This window comes from Falco rusticolus, chromosome 7 (genome assembly GCF_015220075.1).
Source record: "Falco rusticolus isolate bFalRus1 chromosome 7, bFalRus1.pri, whole genome shotgun sequence".
NCBI classification, from domain to species: Eukaryota; Metazoa; Chordata; class Aves; order Falconiformes; family Falconidae; genus Falco; species Falco rusticolus.
In genome coordinates, this window is record NC_051193.1 from 44,597,252 (window position 1) to 44,620,269 (window position 23,018).

Below are 23,018 nucleotides of genomic sequence, written 5' to 3' on the forward strand. Positions count from 1 at the left end.
TAGATAAGTTTTTCTTTTCCTTCTAAACAAGTTTTAGTATTCCATATCACAAATACATTGGTTTCTTAACAATAATCCAGCTACAAGTGATTATGCTTTTCTGGTGTTGTTTTTTTTTGTTGTTGTTGCTTTTTAATAGGAGGCCTTGGAAAAGACCATGAAATACTGAGAAGGAGGATTGAAAATGGTGCTAAGGAACTTTGGTTTTTCCTCCAGAGTGAATTGAAGAAGTTGAAAAATCTAGAAGGAAGTGAACTGCAAAGACGCATTGATGAATTTCTGTCTGATTTGGGTCATCAGGAAAGGTACATGTATTAGTTGATTATGCATATATGTTCTAAGGATTGTGTATTGATTTAAGTAAACTACTGATATACTGCTTAAAAATAAATCTCTTGGGATAAATTACTGGTATGTGGGCTAAAATATCTTGCCTGAAACATGGATATAAAAGTATTACTTGTGTTTCATGGGACATAAAGTTTATAACCAACTTATGACACTACAGCTTAGAGTATCACCCTTTGACTTGATACATTTTAATTTTTTTTTTAATCAGAAGACCTGGGTACTGGATGCTAGTTGCTGCTTTTCAATTGCATCCATCTATATATGTGCATATTTGTACATATCACAAAAGCATTAAAAAATCAAGTTACATTTATCAATGGGCTATTTTATAATTTGGACTACTTTAAAATTGGATAATATCTTAGTTTCAGGACTAATTTTCATTTGGAAAAGTCACTACTTTTTGTAATCAGAATTTTAACAGAGTATTTCAGATAGAAATGACCTTTAATTACACTGTCAGGTCATTCAAAGATGTATTGGGATTGTATTTTCATTTGTTGTTGGTTGATCTTCTGGCCCCCCATTGTTGAAGTACCTTTTATGTTACACTAAAACATTCTGTATGGGTTTTGTTCATACTGAACAAAATTAATCCTGGCACTGTTAAAAATTCAGTAAAATCTGTCTGTAAGCCTAGTATATTTATAACTCTGTTTCTAACAGAATTGCAATGGCAATTTGTGTCTCTTTAGTAAACAGTCATAAGAAAATAGTTGAATTAACTGAATTACCACCTTAAACAAGTATCTCTTTCCCCCAAAAAGCTGAGATCTGCATGTGTGAACATCAGTAGTAAAGCATCAAGAATAATATTGTAATAAAAGAAAAAAAATATAATTTTCTGTTCTTTGGAAAGAATATAAACACTATTTAAAATACAGTTGAAAAATAATATGTATTTTATTATTAATATGGACAAATAATATAGTCCATTAAATTTTGTAATTTAATATTCTACAATTCCAAAACCCAGTTTCTCACAGATTGATGGAGTTTAAAGTGAGAAGGGACTACTCTATCAAGAGTTATTATCTATATAAAATAAGCTATTACATTTAATCCAATTATTTCTCTGCTGAGTACAGTTATGTATGTTTGGCTGAAATAAAAGTATGCTTGGCTGAGGCAGATTTTTCCAAAAGACAGGTCTTCGGTTAAACAGTCAACTGACAGAGAAGCTGTTACTTCCCTGGACAGTTTCTTTCAATAGTTAACTCAATTTAGAAATACTTGTTCTCCAGAGGAGTTATTTCCGTTTGGGTTTCTTAGACTTCAGGTCATTGATTCCTGATGTACCTTTTAAACTATCTCTGCCAAAACAGGAGCAAGTAGTCTGATGCCAGACTTACTGATGTCCATTATGGGAACAAAATAACTTGTGTACACATGACTTCTCTGTTTATATAGCGAGGATCACATCAGGCAGTTGCCACAGTGGAACCTTGAATGATATTGTATGTTTAATGTGAGAAGTTTTTGTCCCTGCCTCCCAGAATTAATCCGTTTCTTCTCCCTTTCCTTCCTACACCAATACTTTTAATTCATTAAGCCCAGCTTGCAAGTTTCTGTATTTTTGACAGCCTTATTATCACATCTGTCTGTACTTTAGGATGAGGTGAAACCCATACTAGAAATGCACACTCCTTTGCATTGAATAATGAAAGTCTGCTGGGTAGACCTCTGGAAGTTATGAGGTGAGCCCCATTGTGAAAGTCTGAAACCACTGTGGTACGCTAAGGAGTTTGTATGATGCAGGCAATCACACATGCTCTTTTTTTTCCCCCTGTACTTAAGAACTTTCTTGTTGAATAAAAGTATTCTTTAGACTGACACAGCGGTTATCAAAAGCAGAATGTCTTGGAGTCTGCTGAGTTTTAGTACTAGTAGATTTGTGTAGACCTTTCTGTGTGGTGAGGTTCCCAAAGAAGTCTGAAGTCATTTAAGTTAAAACCAAACAGCCAGGAGCTAGGTTTTACCAAAATAAAATGTAGACAGGTATTTTTTTTACAGTATGGAAATTGAAAGGACTTGCATAAAAGAAAACAGATAAAAAAAATTCTACAACATTCAGGCTGTGTTCTTGGTGTATTTACAACAGTGGCTTCAAGTAATCAAATAGTCTTATATTGCAGAATGCTCTTCTCGGTTGCCTCTAGTCCCGAGGAGGTTCACTCTTTCATCTTTGAGGTCAGGCTGCCTGCTTCTTTCCCTCTAATCTTTCAGTCTTGCTGAGTGAGCTGCAGGAAAACTCCCAGCTACTTGTGGGCACATCCTTTGACCTTTGGTGTATTGCTGCTTCTGGGGTGTTCTTTTCCCTTAGGATGCACAGTAGCTCCCCAGTGAAGGAGCAGTCTCTTTTTACCTCCACACGGTCTACCTGAAAGGAAAATAACATAAGTTTAGAATGAGCAAATCAGATGCTCTCATTCACTCTGAGAATCATAGCTTTCTGGAGCAGTGTTTTTGTTATTGCTGTTACGTTTTGTGGGTGGATGGGTTTGCTTGCTTGGTTGGTTTTTTCGTTTTTCAAAGTACATGTGCACTTGTTTCTTTTTTTAAGGGATTTAACAAGTTGCTGAATGCCCTTCTGTTGATGGTGTTGTCTTAAAAAGTTGTTACCTATGTATCTTAGATAAATAGAACACAGCGTGTGAAGCTGGTATTGCTTATTTTTATATATTTTTATATATATATTAAATACATAAACATGCATTTTAAATATTTTAATATATATTATAAACTAATACTTGGATTAGATAGATTAGTGTTAATTATAAGTACTTAAAGCAGTTTGTAATGCCCTCCTTATCTGCTTTCCCACATCAAGTGATGAGAGAGTTGTGTAGGGAAAGTGGCTAATATTTTTGTTTGTTGTGAGGGAAGTCTGTTGTATCATAGAGAAGACTTGCTTTTTAAGAGATGATAGACAGTCTCTGTGACTCTGAATAAGTGGTATTAGTTAGTCCTTGTACTGTTAGGCAAATGGTCTGCTACTAATATGACAGTGCTTCTTGCTGGATGCCTTAATTCTGTGTCCTAGGGGTTGTGTGGTTTTCTCCCAGAGTGTGCTGGTGTTGGCAGATGTTTTTGTCCAGTATTTCACTGCTGATTCTGTTTAAGAAACAATGTAGCCCAAGGCGGAGCTTCTTGCAGTATGGAATATGTAATTGTGTTCTTGTCCTTGCCATAGGGAAGAGGGTTTTTGAGAGTAACTTCATCTTAACTGTGGAAAGACTATTTGATACAAAGTTATCAAAAAAGAACACATTAATTGCCTAGTGATCATTGTTGTTTTTTATGTTTGTGTTACATTATTTGCAAACTGGCAGTTACTGAGATAGTTTCATTCCTTCTCCTGCTGGGGAACAGCTGTCTCCAGGGCTTTTGTGGTAGCTGGCCAAGGTTTGAGGCATAGTGTTTGGGTGTATTTTCACATTATTTCCTTTAAATTTGGTGGAACACATCAACATTTTTTTCCTTCGAGTTTTTATTTGTTGATGTAAAGTTTCTAGGAGGTTTAAATTTTGTCATATGGCTGGAATAAATGTCTAGACTGATCTTTAAAAATGTGTTTAAAATGCCCATCCTCCACTCTTTATTTGTGAGTCAAACGCAGGTGAAATACAGGGCCAGATTCTTTACTTCATTCTGCTTTCCAGAAGCAAAATGCTTTTAAGAGCACCTCAAAGAATTAGTTTGTGGTATGAAACAGAAATAACAAGTTGATATTATTGATTAGTAACATAATGAAAGACCAAGTTTGACTTACTAAATTTCCATGAGTGCCACTGTATGAAATCCTTTCTGCCATTTTACTACCCGCAGTAGCCTCTAATAATCCTGTGAGGCTGGTCTTTTGTCTGCATGTTGCTGTCTTGGGCTGATGGATCGTCAGTCCCTCTACTTTTTAGCTCCCCACATGGACTCTGGTCTTTGGTATTACTGTGTCTATTCTAAATCTGTATCAGTAAGCCATCATGATGGTCTGTGACACTCAAAAGAAGCTAGCAGATGTAAACCTAAAAAATGCACATTTCCCAGCAGTAGCAATCAAAGAAAGGAGGTGTCTGTGACTGAAAGTGTCTTAAAATTGCACTACCCTGTAACAATTTCTGTGTAATAACACCTGAGAATTTTTCAGTTCCTGGTTTACTTCAGTTTTGTAAGAGTAAATATTTTTTTAAAAAAAGATTGTGGATACTGTCTGAAAACTCTTTCATTAATTCATAAAATTTCCCACAAATTATTTGTTTTTCTTTATGGTTTGTACTGAGCTAAGCTGCTGCCTTTCCCTGAAGTGTTGAGTCATTCAGGCTGTGTAAGGACTCTCTCATCATTCTTTTTACGTCAAAAGTGATGGAGAAGAATTATATTTCACCTGTTAGGTGGATTATTTAAATTTACCTACTGCCTTTGCTTTGTCATGGTCACCATGGCCAGTAATATAATAAATAAAATTTGGACCAGACTTTTTTTTCCATAGAAATAGGAAAAATTAATTAACTGCTGAGAGTTTTGTGGTTTGGGTTGGGTTTTTTTGTTTTTGTTTTTTTTTGTTGTTGGTAGGTTTTATATTTTCAGTTATTTTATGCCAACATTTAATAGGAATATATTTCTATGAAGTGAGAGTATACTGATTACTTACAAGTACAGAAAAGACTTTTTTAAGACCAGTGAAAGAGTATTTGAAAATTGTTTAAAATGTGGCTGTGGTTGTGAAGCTGCTTTTAATGCTAGTAGAGAATTTTTTTTAATGTTTAGACCTGAATTTTATAGTTTTTCTTTAAACATCCAACATGATTGCATCCTGATTAGGAAGAAAAATATATTTAAACTCCCAAGAAAATGCATGGGTTTCCTTTTTTAATTTGCCTACTAGCCTGTAATGCTTTCTATAAATTGAAAAACACTGCTTTAAGAGGAGCAGACTCTTTTATCTGTTCAGTTATTTGTATATAATACATTGCGTTAGATCTACAGCATCATTAATTTTTAATTTGGTTCTTATTGTCCCTAAACTGTGTTAACATGTTACTTTGAGTATTAAGTGTCTTTAATAGTTTGTCATTTGGATCTAGTTACCTGATGATACTTTGAATTGTTTAAATTGTTCATACAAAGCCAGAATAGTGTGTTTCAAGCTCAGTTACCTTGTAAAAGAAAATTCAACTTATACAACTTGAGATCAGAATATAAATATGGTACTACCAATTGATTGACAGAAGGTGAACACTAGGGCTGCTGAACAACTTGGGTATAGTGTTTAATACAGCAACAGTAGATGATACAGTAAATCATTGTCACTGTGATCCTGTGTAGAAGTATGGGCATGAAAACCAGAATGAGTGTATAAGAGTGGAAAGCTATAGATCCATAGATCGTTATTAGCAAGAGAAGGTTGTCTGATAACTCTGCTGATAAAAGTGGCTCTGCCCGAGTTTTATTTATCTCAGTATTTACTGTTTAAATACCGTGTCAATGGAAATAGTTATCTAGCAGAGATATGTCATCTGCTCCTTTCTCACTTACTAGCCTTGTTTTCAGGGGATAAGCTTAGCTAATGGAGTTTGTGGTTCTAGTACTAAGTGCTGACAACAATGGTGTCTTATATTACTTCACTAACGAGACCACTTCAAAGGTTTTTAGGAAATATTCTTATCTTGGCTCACACTCTTTTTTGTCACCTCCCAAATTTCTCTGCTTTTGTTCTGTTGCAGCTCTTCCTAGTGATCAAGCTTTTCAGGCAATAAATTGCAACATCTGAAGTCCAGATGAAAGAATTAAGAAAACTGATTCAAACTTAGAACCTCAGCATTGTTATGGAGAAATGTTTAGCAATTTTAAATATTCTCCATCTGTAAAGCCAACTCTGAAATTATTGGTTCTGAGTTGAACTACTGGTTACTTGTAGACTAGCCATTAATGTTTTTATAAATATTTTTAATAGTTTGTCTCTAGTTTTCTTTTTCCTCCCAAAACAATAGACATAAAATCTTTTCCTGGCTGGTACTGTTTGGGCTGTTTTTCACAAAATTCCTGGCTAATCTTAGCAAATATATGTCATATACCATCTTTCTTGTCATGACAAGGAGTTCTTTATCCTCTTATTTGGCCATTGAGATGTGTTAACCCAAAGAAAAACAATCTTTAGTGTAGTAGGTAACCTCAATTTAATATTTGATAGTTTCATAAAATTCACATTCTGTAGTCTAGACTTGTAATACGGCCATGAGTCTGTTTTAGATTTTGAATTTTTATTTTTTTTCCATGTGGGTATTAGTAGCGTGCAGTCATTCTAAGCAGGCAGAAGGCTTATCTTGTTCCAGAGCCAGAAGGAGCTCCATACTGTAGAAAATACTGTTTACTAAATGTAAACCTTGTAATAATGTTCTATAGTTAGCTTTAACTGACAAAAATAGAAGGGTTACTGTCGTTGCTGTGCTAAAGACACTTGTAATATTACATTGTATAGAAGCATAGTAAGATGATTGTAGGAGGCAAAGTAATAATGCACTAAAATAGAAACCACTGTAGGAATCACTGTTGCACTTTCATCTGGAGCCACTGGATAATGTATCTAGCACAGAACTATTCTTTCTTTTTAGTTTCCTTTAGTATATACCAGAAACAAATGCTTTATAGCAGGCCCAAGAGTTTTTCTAATTCATCTTCTGTTTAATACTGTAATTGGTGTGGAACATATGTTAAATGGAGGACAGAGTCTTTCTTCGCTGTTGTTTGGATTGTGGGGTGGGAGGTGGCATGAAGAAACTGTTTTTGAAGCTATAATTGAAATACCTGTTTAATTTGTCTTTGTTTTCATCTAATCCAATTTAGTAATGTTAAAATTGTTTCCCATTTTTTTAAGATGGCTTTCCATTGTTGCTTACAGGTCAATAATGACTGACTTGTACTACCTCAGTCAAACAGATGGAGCAGGAGATTGGCGAGAAAAAGAGGCCAAAGATCTAACAGATTTGGTACAGAGGAGAATAACTTATCTACAGGTAAGAGGGTAGAGCTTTTAAATCAAGGTAAACGTTTTTTATTTTAGCAATATGCTTGCAATAGAATTGCATGACAATTTTAAGTGAATGTATGTAAATGAATTACAAAAGAAATTAGAACATATGTTTCAAACATTATTTTATATGTATATTGAATGACAGTATTTCAAGCAAATCTTTGGGTTTTGGGTTTTGTTGTTGGTTGATTTTGTTTATTTGTGGGTTTTTGATTATTGGTTGGTATTGTTGGTTTTTTATCTGTGGTTTTCACTGGGCTGATTTTACCTGTTTGGATTCTTTGTTTTATTATAAAACATAGGTCTCTGGTTCCTGGTTTTTTATGCTTCAGAGTATCAGAATGCATACATATGTTTGCATAGTGTTAAAAATGAAAATATGAAAGTCCTTGTATGGAACTTCCGAACACGCAGCCATTTTAAAAAATATAAGTATGCAAAATTGGAGTGCTTGTATAGTATATTGTCCAGTCCTTGACTGTTTCAACAGATGAGTGAGACTTCTCATAGATGCTCATATTAGCCTTTTTAAAAATGTCCTATTGTGTGGCTATAAAATTTAAACAGATGTTGATCTGAAGGTTTTGGGACTTAAATTCATGTATGAATGCATGCACCTATTAATATAGTGATCAAAAATGTTAGATGTAGTCAATTTTATTTTTACTTGGTTTGTTTTTCCTGGCATGTATGCAAGTATTTCCTTGCACCTCTCTACTGTTTTGTATGGTCACCCCTAATTCTCTATGTAAATAGCTGAATGAGGTTCTCAGATTTTCATTATTTCACAGTTCAGCTATTGAAACCTCTTCTGTGATCAAGCTGTGTATTTGCTGCTTGTTAAATAAAAAAAGACACCCTTCCGTGGAAAAAACTCCCTGTAAATTTTACAGGAGACATCATGTTATTATCTTCCTTCAGCTCCTTGAGAACTGTTCCTTAGTCTTTCATTTTTGATGTCACTGTTTGGCAATGTTGTACTGTAACTGCTTTTCATGCTGATAAATATGGTCTGTCTGTACCTTTTTCTCTTCTTCCATTGCATCCATTTGTTGTCTTATCTAAGTGTGTATATGTCTCTGGAGAGTGATTGTCTTCCTGTTGCACATTTTACAGTGTTCAGGGCCTTAGTTCAAAACTAGGACCTCCAAGTCCGTACAATGAATAATAAAAGTCAAAGGAGGTTAGGAGAACAAAAGCTCAAAATTAAAGCATTAAATAAATGCTTACATTGTTTTCTAGTGAATTTGAAAAAAATTTACTTACTGAGCGAAGAGCTGAGAGCCTAATTAGCTGCTTCTAAAATTTATTTAGATGCCTGTAGTCTGATAAAAGGCTTTCTTTTGTATAGTGGTAATTTATTCTCATTTAAAAAAAGTAGTAGAAACAATATCAAGAATGAAACCAATGCCAAGTCACAACACATATATAATCTTAATATTTCATATTTGTAGCACAATCAAATAAAGCCTTTCAGAAACTGTATTATATAGTCAGGCACTTTACCAAGAAAGGTAACTATCTTTATCCTCATTCCCTAATAAGGAAACATGATGATTAATGTGAGCAGGTAATTTACAGAAAGTTGTGGCATTAGGTGCAGAATTAGAACAGGTCTAACATGCTTGGCTCAATTTCCATCATACAGGCCACTTTTGTTTCTGGTTTATTTATAAATTTCAGAAATCAATAAAATAATGTCATGGGAAGAACTGAGCTTTTTTCATATTTATGCATTTAAAATATGAAATTAATCATTATGGGTTCATCCTATCACACTGAGAAACACATAAGAAAATGAGTATTTCCCTCATTATTTATTTATTAAAGTTCTAGTATTTTCTATATTACATTGGAAATTACTTTGATTTTTGTTTTTAATAAGCCATTACTGGTAGATTATAGAAATTAGAAACATATAAATGTATTACTGCTGCACATCAAGTTGCATATGACTGTTTCACATGGAAGGATATAGAAATTATACAGGAAGGACTTGTATTTCCTTAGTAACTATCTCGGAGGTTTAAGTTGAGGAATGGTGATACATATTTTCCAATTCTAGCTTCTATAGTTGTTGACATTTTTAGCATTATAATTGTGCAGGTCATCAAAAACAGCACTAAATTCTTGGGGATAGCAAATATGCAACAACATATTCAAAATTATTTGGGTATTTCATGAACAAATAGTATTACCCTGTTAATATGTCTTTCAAGTTAGTTGAAACATTTTAGCTGTATTGGATGCTCGGTTTTTATTGTAATAAAATATGAAACAGACATAAGTGATGAGCCTTCTCTTGCTAAACTATTCTTTCTTTTATATGCTTACAGTGTTTCTTTTTATTAATACCTTTTCAGGTTAAACATACCTAACATTTTCAATCATTCTTTGTGTATGAGAATTTATAATACCTTTCATTTTTTCTTCCTGATGTCTTCCCTTAACACTAATTCTTCACCAGGCTATTAGAAGTGAGCATCCACTAGCTGAGAAATTACAATAGACTATTGATTTATAGAATAGCACCAAAATACATTTTTTTCTTATCTTCCTGGGGTTTTTTTGGGTTTTTTTTCAGTCTAAGGTATTAGCTAGTAATAGGTCTGTCCCCCTTGAGTTCATGTCACCATGGAGCTATTGAAAATGATGCCCAAAATTTTTAATTCAGCTGAATTTTGAAACTTGAGTATTTTTTTCTTCCACCATGATTACTTTAATTTTAGTTATCAATACAAAATTTCATTTGTCATAAGTCATGCTGTTTACTTTGATTAGTTTCTTCTGGAATTCATGACAATCTTCTCTAGGCTTGACTAATTAAAATGTCTTAGACTTTTAATTTAATGGCTTTGCCTTTTACCAGTTCTTCCATGTTTCATGCAAGGTGCTAGTCCTGCTAAGATAACTAGAAACAACTTCTCTGTGTATTTGCCACTTCTTGCTCATTTTTTATAATCTGGATTTGATCTTTGTCCCTTACTCCATGACTACTTTGTTTCTTTGAAGGTTGTTAAAAGACCCAAAGAAACCCCAAAAACAAAACCCCAGAAAAATTACACTGTAGCAGGAAATTGGATAGGATGGTTTGATGCCTACGTATGTTTATGGATGCTCATTTACCTCCAGGTGTATACTATTGCCATCAGTCATATAAAAGATTCAAACCTGAAGGTGTGGTAATTCTCAGTGTGCCACATTACTCAAAGTTGGTTTGGAAACTTAGCCAACTCTTCAAAGATAGAAAATACTCTTTTTTTATGAGCAGTTACAGTCTTTGAGATGGGTCACTCATATATACAATTACTACCATCTCTGTTTTCCTTTTTATTATTATTCCTCTGTCTGAAAACAATGAAGGATCCACTCTTGCCTATATGCCTCTAAGCCAGACATAAGCTTTTGGAGCCCTTCTAAAGACTGAATTATCTCCGTGTTGAATCATAGTTGCAAGTAATCATGCAAAACTAGAATATGTCTGTGACTACACATTTGGAAGCCAAGTTGACTTATTTTCTAGTGTGGGTTTCAGGATGTTGAAGAGTACAGGGCTGACTGTGAGTATGCAATGTAAAGCAGTCCATGGTCTGAAATTAAACATATACACCTCTATTCCTAATGTAACTGTACTATCAAATCAACTAAAATAATAAAAAAATTAATAACCCGTGCCCCCCAATTCCATGCCAAAAAGAACCGTGTGGAACATATTTGTAATTTTTTGTTGTTGTTGTTGTTGTTGTGAAGAATAAAATTACTGTATATCTGGTACATGTTGAACAGTGACAGCTGCTTTATTTTGGGACAACTCCCTGGGAAATCATTTAGCTGAATGATTGTGAATAATGATGACTGCTACTTCATTTAGATAACATTACCATAAAATTGATTTAATGAGACTACATTTGGCTAGTTCCCTGTAGTTAGAGCAACACTTAAAAAGCTAGGACCTTTACATTTAACCAAAAGACCTTATTTTCAGAGATGTTCATTATGAAATGACTGAAGAGAATGTGTAAGAGAAGTCAGACAAGGCCTTCTGTAGTAGTATATGTTCTGGAAGTGGTAGAGTAAGTGATTATGAGGGCAGCAGTTTGTTTTCTTCCCCTTTTGTGCTTATTTTTGTTCTGTTTAATTTAGGAAGTTCGTGATTCAGCATACATTCTCCCAATAGCAGAATATTTTTGCCTCTAATTTTTTAAAAAAAAACCAAACCCATTTTGTTTAACTTTGAAGGTTAAAAATATGAGCAGGTGAGAAAGGTTACTAAGTACTTAACAACATCATGAATTATAATAGTTTGCCATATTCATACTATTTAGTTGGGATTGTATATGTATGCGAGGAAAAGAAAGTTGCTTACAGGACTTTATTCTGAGGTTTCTGGATTTTGCAGTATTTTTGGTGATTTAATATGTCACAATGATCTTTAAGACAAAACAATTTAAATTCTCTCTTCTTTTCTTCCCATCAAAATAAATAATATGTATTTCTAATAAAAGTACTCATACTAAAATAACAACAACAATTAAAGAAGCTCTGGGCATTCTGCATATATACAAATGACTTCACAACTGTCAGTCTTGAAAAGTGTAAACTTGTATCCTTCAATAATTTAAATCTAATGTATTATATCTTTTCCCAGTAATTCAGTGTCACTCATGAGGAACAAATTGTAGTGTGTTGTGGCAATTGTAGTGTATTGTTGGTGTTGAGAAATTCAAAATAATTTGAAACAAAGGCAAAAGTAAATTCCAGAGAGGAAAAAATCTCATAGAAAATTCTCCATCAGTATTTACTTTTTTTTTTTAGGGAGGAGGAAGACACTAGCTGAGGGACTTCAGCTATATGTCTGTATGGGCACTGTTTTGGGAGAAGAGATGATTTCTTTAATGAGCAGACTTTGCAGACTTTTTTCTATTTTCCTGTGGTAGACTCAGCATCCTCAGGTTTATTTGAAAGCTTTCTGGCTTTTAGTCCAAATACATAGAACCCTAATAAATCACTTAAGGAGAAAAATGTAATTAATGCTAGTTCCAATTTCTGAATAGAATTAAGTAGTAGACCTAGGAATAGTGTTGGACAAGGTGACCTTTAAAGGTCCCTTCCAACCCAAACTGTTCTATGATTCTATGAATAGCATACTTTAATAATCTCATCTTGTAATGATAAAAGCAAGATTAGATACTGGCAAGGCAAACGGTTGAAAAACACCATACCCTTAAGCTTAACTGAAGGGTTCCTGGCCACAAGTGCTACTTGCTTAGCTAGGTAGCATAGATCCAGTCAAGATTTATGGTTATGAATTCGTAATGTTGACACATTTGGCTATGTCTTATGATTGTCTTAAACTTGACAACTATGTCTATTAGTAATTTGATTAAACTTCAGTCATTTGACTTTCATACACTCATTCATTTAATTGTAAAAGAATCAGTGCCACTAGTGGTCAACAGAATTGAAAGGAGATAATGACAGTCATGTGGTTGTCTAAGGGGAAGTCACTGAACAGAACAATTAATAGATTCTGTCTCAGATCCAGGTTTACTGAGAGACTAGTAATGCCTAAAAATGTAGCATCTAGCAGATGGTTATTGTTACCTTGTTACATTCTTTTCTACAGCACCATCAGTTTAACATTTTCTTAATGCAGTTTTTTCTGTTGAAATCCGTGGGGAAGGTGAAGGTGAGAAACTCCTAGTGCATCAACTGGAGAAGACTGAAGTTTGCACTTGCCTTTCTTTAGGCAGCAAAGAATCCATGTAGGAGGAATCCAACAGTTAAAAATAAATAGGAAACTTGTTTGATTAGTTTTAGTACTTCCAGAATTACTTGAATTGTCTTGGGAAATGATGTCATTTAAATAGTTAATTAAAAAATGAAACTGTCTTTAAGACACATTTTGTCAAGTAAGGTTACTGTAACTGGCCTACTTCAGGTTTGGATGTGTGGCTTGAACTGAAAATTTCTTACAAAGCCACAGGAGCTCAGTTCACTGGTTGGAGGGCTGTGCCCGGTTCTCCACCCTCCCGTGCAATCCAAAACCTACTTATTGAAAGATTTAGTTATACTTTTGATGGATTCGCAGGAATGTTTGTAATTTAATGTGCATTTTCTTTCTATTTTACTACTTATATTTTAATAGTTCTGAATTACCTACTGAAAGTCTTTGATTTTTTTTTTTGTAGTTGTGCATCACTGGTGTTTATTCATGTTTTTTGTGAACAGCTTCTTTCATTGTGTATTGAACCATCTTTACTGTTTGATAGTGTAAGCTCATCTGTATTTTGCAGTTCTTTTCCCATTTTTGCCAGGTTTCTGAATTAATTGCCCAGCACTGGAAGAGTGATTTGATTCCTTCCCAGTAACGCTAGAAAAGAAAATGTAGGCATATGAATGAATCTAAGCATTTAGAAATTTAATCTTTTGGGCAAAACAGATTTAAAAGTAGAATGAACTGAAGAGAAAATAGCAGACAACAAGCCAATTTTTCTGATTTTTTTGAAAAGGTTTAGAAAGGGACTGAATAGTTTCTATCACATGTTAAATGTAGAAATTATTTGATTTTTGAATATGTCAAGAAATGTCTTGGGTCATCTTCATTAAGTTACCTAGTAAATTCAGTATCTGAAAGTATGGTATTAGTGTAATAACCGCTGAATCAAGTGTGATTGCTGCTGATATCTATATTAGGTTTTCTTTAGAATTTCTATATAGTGGACTGAGGAGTGTAGTGTGGTTAGTCCGTCTGCATGCTGGGATGTTTTACTCATCTGTAAGTTGATAATAATAAGCTGAAGCTTGTGTATTGTAGGAGGGTAGGTGCAAGCTAGAGGAATTAACATTAGAGGCAAGTAAGTCTTCCTCTCTCAAATCAAATACATAATATTTCTGACTAGGGAAGGAAGACAATTATTTTTTTTGTTGATGGTTGGTTGTGTCATTCCCCACCCCCCCACAAGTATTGAGGGGAGCTGGTAAGAAAAGGAACCATTACAAGTGGCATCAAAAAAAAAGGGGGATAGAAAATGGTGTGAATTAGATGTATGATCACTAGAATGAGAAACACCTCTCATTGACACCGTTCTCTCAAAAAATGGGATTTTCCACAGAATTCGGGTGGGACTGTCTCCTCCAGCACACTGTGTACCATTAAGGAATAAAATATTTATTGAAAATATAAAAAGTAACACCTTTGTTAGTAAGCATATGCTGAGAGTACATTTCTCTAAACTTTTTAAAATTTGAGGTTGTCCTGCACCTGGGTTGGGGCAACCCCTGGTATTCATAAAGGCTGGGGGATGAAATGATTGAGAGCAGCCCTGCTGAGAAAGACTTGGGGGTACAGGTGGATGAAAAGCTGGATGTGAGCCAGCAATGTGTGCTCACAGTCCAGAAGGCCAACCGTATCCTGGGCTGCATCACAAGTAGCATGGCCAGCAGGTCAGGGGAGGTGATTCTGCCCCTCTGCTCTGCTCTGATGAGACCCCACCTTGGAGTACTGTATCCAACATAAAAAGGACATTGACCTGTTTGAGCAGGTCCAGAGGAGGGCCGTGGAGATGGTCACAGGGCTGGAGCACCTCTCCTAGGAAGACAGGCTGAGGCAGTTGGGGTTGTTCATTCTGGAGAAGAGAAAGGGGCCCCAGGGAGACCCTACAGCAGCCTTCCAGTAGCTAAAAGGGCTGACAAGAAAGCTGGAGAGGGATGTTTTACAAGGGTGCATAGTGATAGGACAAGAGAGAATGGCTTTAAACAGAGAAAGGATAGGTTTAGGTTAGATAGAAGGAAGAAATTCTTCAATATGAGCATAATGAGGCACTAGCACAGGTTGCCCAGAGAAATTGTGCATGCCCATCCCTGGCAGCGTTCAAAACCAGGTTGGATGGGGCTTTGAGCAACCTGGTCTAGTGGAAGGTGTCCCTGTCTATGGTGTGGGGGTTGGAACTACATGATCTTTAAGGCCCCTTCTAACCCAAACCATTCTATGATTCTCTGTTATGATTCTATGAAATTTACAATCACCACGGTCATTTATCTTATAGTAAAAGTAAAATGTATGTTAAACAGCGGTTTACTTTTGCCATTGTCATGAGTTTTGATGGTTAACTGCACTCTTGAAAACGGTGGAAGATAGACATTTAGGCAGCACTTCTGACATCTTTCCCATCTGGTCCTATTGACTCTTGTAAACAGGCTAATGAATAGCCCTGAAGAAGAAGGTTCTTTGAGCACCAAGAGAAGTAGAAGAAGGAGACCTGGAAATAGTTCTAAGACTATTTGTACTGTAGTCAAACAATGGCAGGGAATGTTCCTAGGCACTGGAACATAATATTCTATACTGTTAAGTTCTTAACTGTAAACAGTTCCTGGCATGGTTTTGACTCACATCAAGTAGCCTTCTCACAAACAATTCTTTGGTTGTGTTTGAGATTTAGCACAATACACTCTTCATAAATCTGCTGTGAGTGGCTACCCTGTTTTAAGAGGTTTAGCAAGTTTAATAGCATGGATGCAGTCATTTCTGTGCCAGCTAGAATAAGTCTTGGGCACATTTGATTTGCTACTAAAAATTTTGCTTATGTTTATATGTTTCAAATTATCATGTTTCTAACAATTTTGATTTTATTTGATTTTTGTTGCTATTGTTGTATGCTAGTAATCTGAATGTAAAAATACCACATGTAATTTTGAAGCCACACATTACATTAAGAAAGTACTGTGGTGTTTCATTATCTTTCAGTAGCTTATGGAGTTAGTGAAGTGTATTTTACTCAAGAGTCCTTAGTCACCTGATAGGAATAAGAAAGAAGAATGAACTCATGGTACCAATAATTTGCTAGAGAGCATTATACTTATTAACTCTTTTGTTTAATATGTAGAATTATGTGAACAGAGATATGGTCTGTTCTCATGATTCTTGCTGATGGTTCCATTTAAAATGTTGCTGTTTACAGGAGAAATAAACACCCACTTTTTAGCAATGGGTATTTCCCACTATAGCTATAATTTACCCTCAAAACTTTTTCCAGGTCTTCAGATCTTTTACAAAAAAGTCCTGATTTATTCTATTACTTCCCAGGATTTCAGTCTCTCTGTTGTTGTTGTTTTCTATTTAATTAGAGGTAGAAAATTAAGACCATAAAATCATTGCATTTCAAATGAATTATTTGAAATGTCTGTCTTTAATACCGCCAGTATTCTGTAAACTTTCTGCTAAACAGCTTGAGACTATCAGTTGCAGAATTTTATGCTATTAGCTATAACCTCAGTTGTGTTATCTTTGACTGGATATTAATATTGTAGTTTACAGTCATCTGCACCAAATTTTGAGTTATGTACATGGGGGAAGAGAGTCTTCAATGCACATACACATACACAGTTGATTAATACCATCAATTAACAAGATCTTGGAGTTACCACAGACAATTCTGTGAAAATATAATCTCAGTACTCAACAGTATTTAAACAGTAGGTCTGCCTCAAGGATAGACTGTGCGGTTCTAGTCCCTTACTGTCAGAAAGGCTATAATAAAACTAGAAAACTTGAAGAGGAAAGTAATGTGGATGATCAGATACATGAACTTGATACCTCTGAGAGTTAAAATTAGATGAAGATTTCATTCTGCTAGCAGAAATGAGAAGGGGATGTGATACACAGAGGTCTACAAAAATCTTGAGTGCCCTGGAGAACTTGAGTAGGGAATGACAGTCCTGTATTTTGAAGTATGCCTTCTTTAGAAGAGGCAAGGCTCATACTGTGCTGCTTTTGCAGAGTGAAGTTGAAGGTTGAATTTCACAGGGCATACATGTTTGGGGCAGTCAGTTATAATAGCACAGAATCTGCTTCAGTGTCATTAATCTTGTAAAGTTTTATAATGGCAGCATTCCTTTGGCGGACCATAGGTACTAAAAATAACTTCTGAATAATTTTTATTTAAAGGCTAGTGGTTCCTGTTTGGTTAAAATAGTTGTTAAATAGATGCAGGAGAACAATTTTGAATCTTAGGAAGATCAGGTCAGTTATTCAAAATCAGCCATTCCTTCAAACAGGCAAACCAACGAATGTTAATTAAATCCGAGGCTAACACTACTTACTATTTCTCTCATTGCTAATGCAGTTTTGTAGGTCTGCAATATAATAGGTGATTTGCCAGCTCTATTAGTAAAGGAGATGTCAACCAGACTTCTGTAACTCTGCTACAGTCATGTGGCCTGCATACCTCATTACAAAGGTTGTGGTGTACTACAGAAGAATGAGGGAGATACATCCCTTGAAGAGAAAACCTGGATGCACTACTTCCCTTGTAACCTAGGCAGGAGAGGTAATTTGTAGCCTAAAGGACTGTAAAACTTCTTAAGAGGGGGAGCTGGGATCTGCCAGTGCTTAGAATAGGAGGGAGTGGCATATTGCATTTATTTGAGACTTTAACTGTATCAATTTAGTGGAAACCCTGAATTTTGTGAGAGCAATGGTGTATGCCCATGGTACTAGTGATGAAAGATGATCAAATCAATTTTGCCTGTTATAAAAATCCACTGTTATTTTAGGTGACATGCAACATTCTCTTCCAGAAAAATACATGATTTTAACCATTTTACAGTTCTAAAAATTTGTTACTGTATTCGGTTGCAGTGTCCATAGAAGTAATTCTGAGAAAAATAAAAAGTGTAACCTCTGGCATGGCTTGATAATCTACAGTTCTGTATATTGAAGTATGTTTTGTGTGCTTCGTTGGGTGTTTGGTTTTTTTTTTTTGTGGGTTTTTGTTAAGTTTTTTAGTGCAGTTTTATGGCTGTTACATTACAGGGCTTGACAATCCCGGAGGTCCCTTCCATCCCTCTCTTCATTATGTAGACAACTCAGTTGTGTGTGTGGTGAGCAGTGCAGTTAAGGATGAGAACAGAGTGCACTGCTCATTCAAATCAGAGATTTATAATGCTTTTCTGTGACTTTGTGCCAGGAGGAAAAATCTTGGCAGTCTTCACTGGATTTGAAATTGGCTGTTATTATCCTTTATCAACTCAATACCTTTATAGGTTGCTTTGGTTGGCAATTTTGGCTTATGAGCACACAAGCTATTATGATACATGCAATGTGATTGTAATTTGCATTCCTTCTCAACAGTTATTAATTCTACCTTTTTTCAGGAAATGCCAGTTGAAACTGCAGTACATCTAAGTATCTCCACTTTTTTTTTTTTTAAGTTCTAAAGAAATGATTTAAGCTCAAATACTGCATTGTCTTAAAATTTCAGTATAGAAATCTGAAAAAACCACAGTCATAAAGAAATTAGCTTAACTAGCTTTCTATTCAAGTCACAAACTAATATTAATATATATACTTTCTAGTTAAGTCTCCAAGTAGTTAGAACCCAAGTGAGTGCATTATATTAGCATTAGTAAGCAGTCATGGTATCAAGTTATGTTTCTTTATGTGATTCCTACTTGATTTCCATAATATTAATAAGCTATTATATGAAACTGCATTTGCATGTAAGAATGTTAGAAGGGCACACCTTACCTAAGTTTACACAACTTCAGATATGGCGTCAACTAAATGCTTTCAGTTTGAAGAAGACACAGGCATTTAAAGGTAATAGAAAGTGTAGACAACATTATTAGTATTTTCTAAACATTCTCATAGATTACCCCTTCCAAAATAGTTACAAAAAGATTAGTTTCTGTGACAGTTTTTGCTATGTGGAAAAAAATGGGAAGACAGTCTTAATAAAATGCTTTATGGTTCTGTTGACATCTCTAATGTATCTGTTGTCCCTGTTTATGTGCTTTCTTTAAAAAAAAAAATCTTGATTTTAAATGTCTCAACAAAATTATATTGCAAAATCATTAATTAATTTTATAAATAAATAAAATTCTAAGTCAATTGATACCTTGTGACAGGCTTGTATGTCCTGCTTTTTGGTAAATACAGTTTGCTAATGGTTTACTTTTGTCCATGATAGTTCTTTTTCAATCTGGTTATAGTATGTTACACAAAGGTATTAAAACTCTCCTGAGATAGTCTATATAATGCATGAATTATTTTTAAGTAGCAGTTAAAACATCTAGATACATCTTTCAAAAACACATAAACACAAAGTACAAATTTTCAACTTCTGCAACTGAATACTTCTGTCTGCTTCTGACAGTTCTCTAAATGACAGAAAGAAGCTTCTTATATTTTTTTTATTAGACCATATTTCAGTTGTAAAATTAGCAACATAACAATAGACACCATTTTCTGGGTTTTGAGCTGAAGTATTTTCTGCACAGGAACAGTTAACAGCTGAAAATGACTACTTGCACCTGCTATTATTGCACTTCATTGAGTGGTGGAAATATGTCTGTAGATTTAGGGAGGAGATATTTTTTCATGGAATTCTTGCTTTGTGGACTTGCACACAATACTAGAAAACCCTTTTTCTCTCCTAAAAGACTATGGGAAGTAGATTCGTTATAGTCTCAAAGATACCTGTTAGGTTTAGTCTCAAGTTACTCATCGGATGTTGTGATAGCAAGAGTACTGCTATCTGAGCAACAAAAATTAGGAACAGAAATTTTGATTTATTGCTTTTCATAGCTAATTATGCTTTGAATCATTTTTTTTTCCTTAAAATGAAAAAAAACCCCAAATGTTGAAGTAACACATTATAGGGTTTGTTTTCTCTCTTTTTTTTTTTTTTTCCAGATCTGAACTATTTTCCCCTCTTTTACACACCTGAATGAACAAATTACTAATTTTTTTAAAGTATTTTACGAATCAGACTATTCAGATGGAGAGATCTCAGTTCTCTGGATGGTGGTTGTTGGTTTTTGGAAAAACCTGATTTGTTGCAAATTTATGAAAAAAAAAACATTTAAAGTTGCTTAGATGTAAGAGAAACAATTTTTGTTGACACTCAAATATCAGTAGTCTTGCAGCCGAACTGAAAACTGACTTTTCATCCTTGAGATTTTATAGAAAACCTTTTTGGAATGCAGAAGTATGTCTAGAGGCATGCAGGTATGAATGTGTACAGCAAAGTACTGTATTTTACAGAAAGAAGAACTTCTGTAGATTCTGTGGTTGTGTTGTCCACATACATTAAAATGTTTATTAGTTTGTACTTCTAAACATAACATTCACATCATGTAGACATTTACCTCCTTTGTCGTTTCTTGGATTGTGGAAGTGTTGTATATTATTCTATTGAGAGTGCATCCAGATTAAAATACTGTCTTTTTATCAGTCTGCTCAGTTATCTGTTCCATATTCTGTATTTGGTATGTGGTCAGTTAGTCTGGGAAGCAGTCCATTAATAAGCGTTAGCTTTATTCTGTATCTAGTAGACAGGTGGAAATTTTCTTTTGTTGAGTGACATGCATGCTCATTGAAAGAGAACTAACAAACTTGGAAAAATGCCAAAGGAAAAAGCATTGCAGCACTGAAAATCATGTTGATGAAATGTGAACCTTGAGTCCAAATGTTAGGTTATTCTGACAGATTTACAAATGAGAATGTAATTTAAAATCTTGAAGGTACTCTATTTTCTGTTAGGATAGTGAAGTATGTTCAATAACTGTTCATGTTCACAGTGAAGAATTCACATAAAATTTTCATGGAGCTGAAGCTTACTCATCCATTTTAATATGAGATGTATTATAGCAGGATGGCTGGTGTGATTTATGACAGTTTTTCAGAAAAAGTATGCCTTCGTGTATATCTTCTCTTCAGCTTCACTTTTTCATCCATACTTACAGAACCCAAAGGATTGCAGCAAAGCTAAGAAACTTGTGTGTAATATTAACAAAGGCTGTGGCTATGGCTGTCAACTTCATCATGTAGTCTACTGCTTCATGATTGCTTATGGCACTCAGAGAACGCTTATTTTAGAGTCTCAGAATTGGCGCTATGCTACTGGTGGCTGGGAGACTGTATTTAGGCCTGTAAGCGAGACATGTACTGACAGATCAGGCACCACCACTGGACACTGGTCAGGTAAGATTTAATAATTCAAATATCTTCTCCCTGTTTTTTTCAGCTTCATTTACAAACTATTTTGATACCTCTTTTTTAATGTTCTGTACTGTGTAATAACTATTGACTGCAATTGTATATGCAAGTCTCTTCTAAATTTTATTTTTGCATTGTATTGAAAACCTATTATTGTTATTAAGATATCTCTGTTTTGGAAGAGACTTTTAAAATATAAAAATTCTGTATTTCAGATTTAAATCATAATCCTTCAGCAGTCTGCCACTGTGTTATGTGCCAGATATGAATTCAATTTTTATGGGAACAAAGTATTAAATACAGACTGTTGTTGGTAAACTTTAAAACAATAAAGCATGTTTCAAATACAAAGCAAAAGAAATACAAAGAAAATGGTATCAAATAGTCATTCACATACCAACAAAATAATGAAATTGAAATAGTTTTTAATGTAAACTTAACTGACTTGAAATTCAGGGTGTAAAAACAGTGGTGATGTTAAATACCTTTTTATTTGTAGATCAGTAAGTTGGTCCATTCTTAAACTAGGCTGAACAATTTTGCTACAATGCTTAGGTGGACATTCATGTTTGGAGGATCAGATAGCTTCGTCTCAAAGTAAATAAGTGTTCATTTTAATGGAATTCTCATGGTCGGCGTGTTGAAAAGTTGTGAACATCTGCATGTTTTTATATTTTTTTCTCTATATTTTAAAGAGTTTTCAGGTATTGGTCAAACTGAGTAGGTATACAGCTCAACTGGAGATGCCTGGCAGTATGCTGACATTTTGCTTTCAATTTATAATAAATACTATGAGTAATGTTTTAAAATTAAATTTCTGCACAGGTAATTCTTATGTGAACAATTGTCAGCTTTTTAAAACATAGATTTTGTTGATTCTTCCTCTGGTTTTAGATATACTTATTTTTTCTAAATCTGTAAGTGGGATTACAGTGGGCATTTATAAACGTTACAATGACTGCAGGGAAGACACAGTTAATCAAAAATTATACAACTGCCTGTTCTTACCCAAGATCAGATGAATTTAGTGAGAAGTGAGATGTCTTCATTGATAAAAGGAGATTCTTGGAAAAAAGCATAATTAAACAATTGGGTTACAGACAGATGGAATGTTAATTTTAATAATATTTTTTATTATTGACAGTTATAGTCCATGTAAGTATTGCGTGAATAGGTAAGCTAACAATGGGTAGAGAATGGGCTAAGCTATGGACAAGGCAAGTAAGGGGTAAGCTGTGTCAAAGAGAAATTCCTTCAAAGGGTTGGGTTTTCCTGTTTTGATAACAACTATGAATCTTCATATGTGCAAGTGAATCTTACATCTTCCTATGTGGTTGATAGTCAGAACATATCAGAATCTCCAGTCTTTTCAGTAGGATACTGCATACCTGGTGCATGTGGAATCTTCAAGAGTTTCACTGTTAATGTGTTAGAAATCACGAATTAACTTTTCCAGATTTACAAAATCCAATTTACAGATTGGTGTGTAAGCGTACTTGTGTGTTTACGCATTGAAACAACATCTGCGCATTGAAGTAATGTCTGTTCCTCAAAGTTTCAAGATGCTGCAGAACTTTTCTTCGAAAATTCTAGAAGTTTTTGTGAATGAGAATATTTTCCAAAAATTAAATTTTAGAAGTG

At 34.4% G+C, this 23,018-nt stretch overlaps 1 protein-coding gene across 3 annotated transcripts in view; it reads left to right on the forward strand.

The window, feature by feature from the left end:
• Window positions 1-23,018, forward strand: part of FUT8 (fucosyltransferase 8) — a 126,526-nt gene that overhangs the window by 73,450 nt on the left and 30,058 nt on the right. For all 3 annotated transcript variants that reach the window (XM_037395729.1, XM_037395730.1, XM_037395731.1), the window contains 3 exons: window positions 140-305; window positions 7,247-7,361; window positions 21,125-21,362. In XM_037395729.1, the coding sequence (XP_037251626.1) occupies window positions 140-305; window positions 7,247-7,361; window positions 21,125-21,362 (519 nt within the window). The remainder of the gene's footprint in view (window positions 1-139; window positions 306-7,246; window positions 7,362-21,124; window positions 21,363-23,018) is intronic.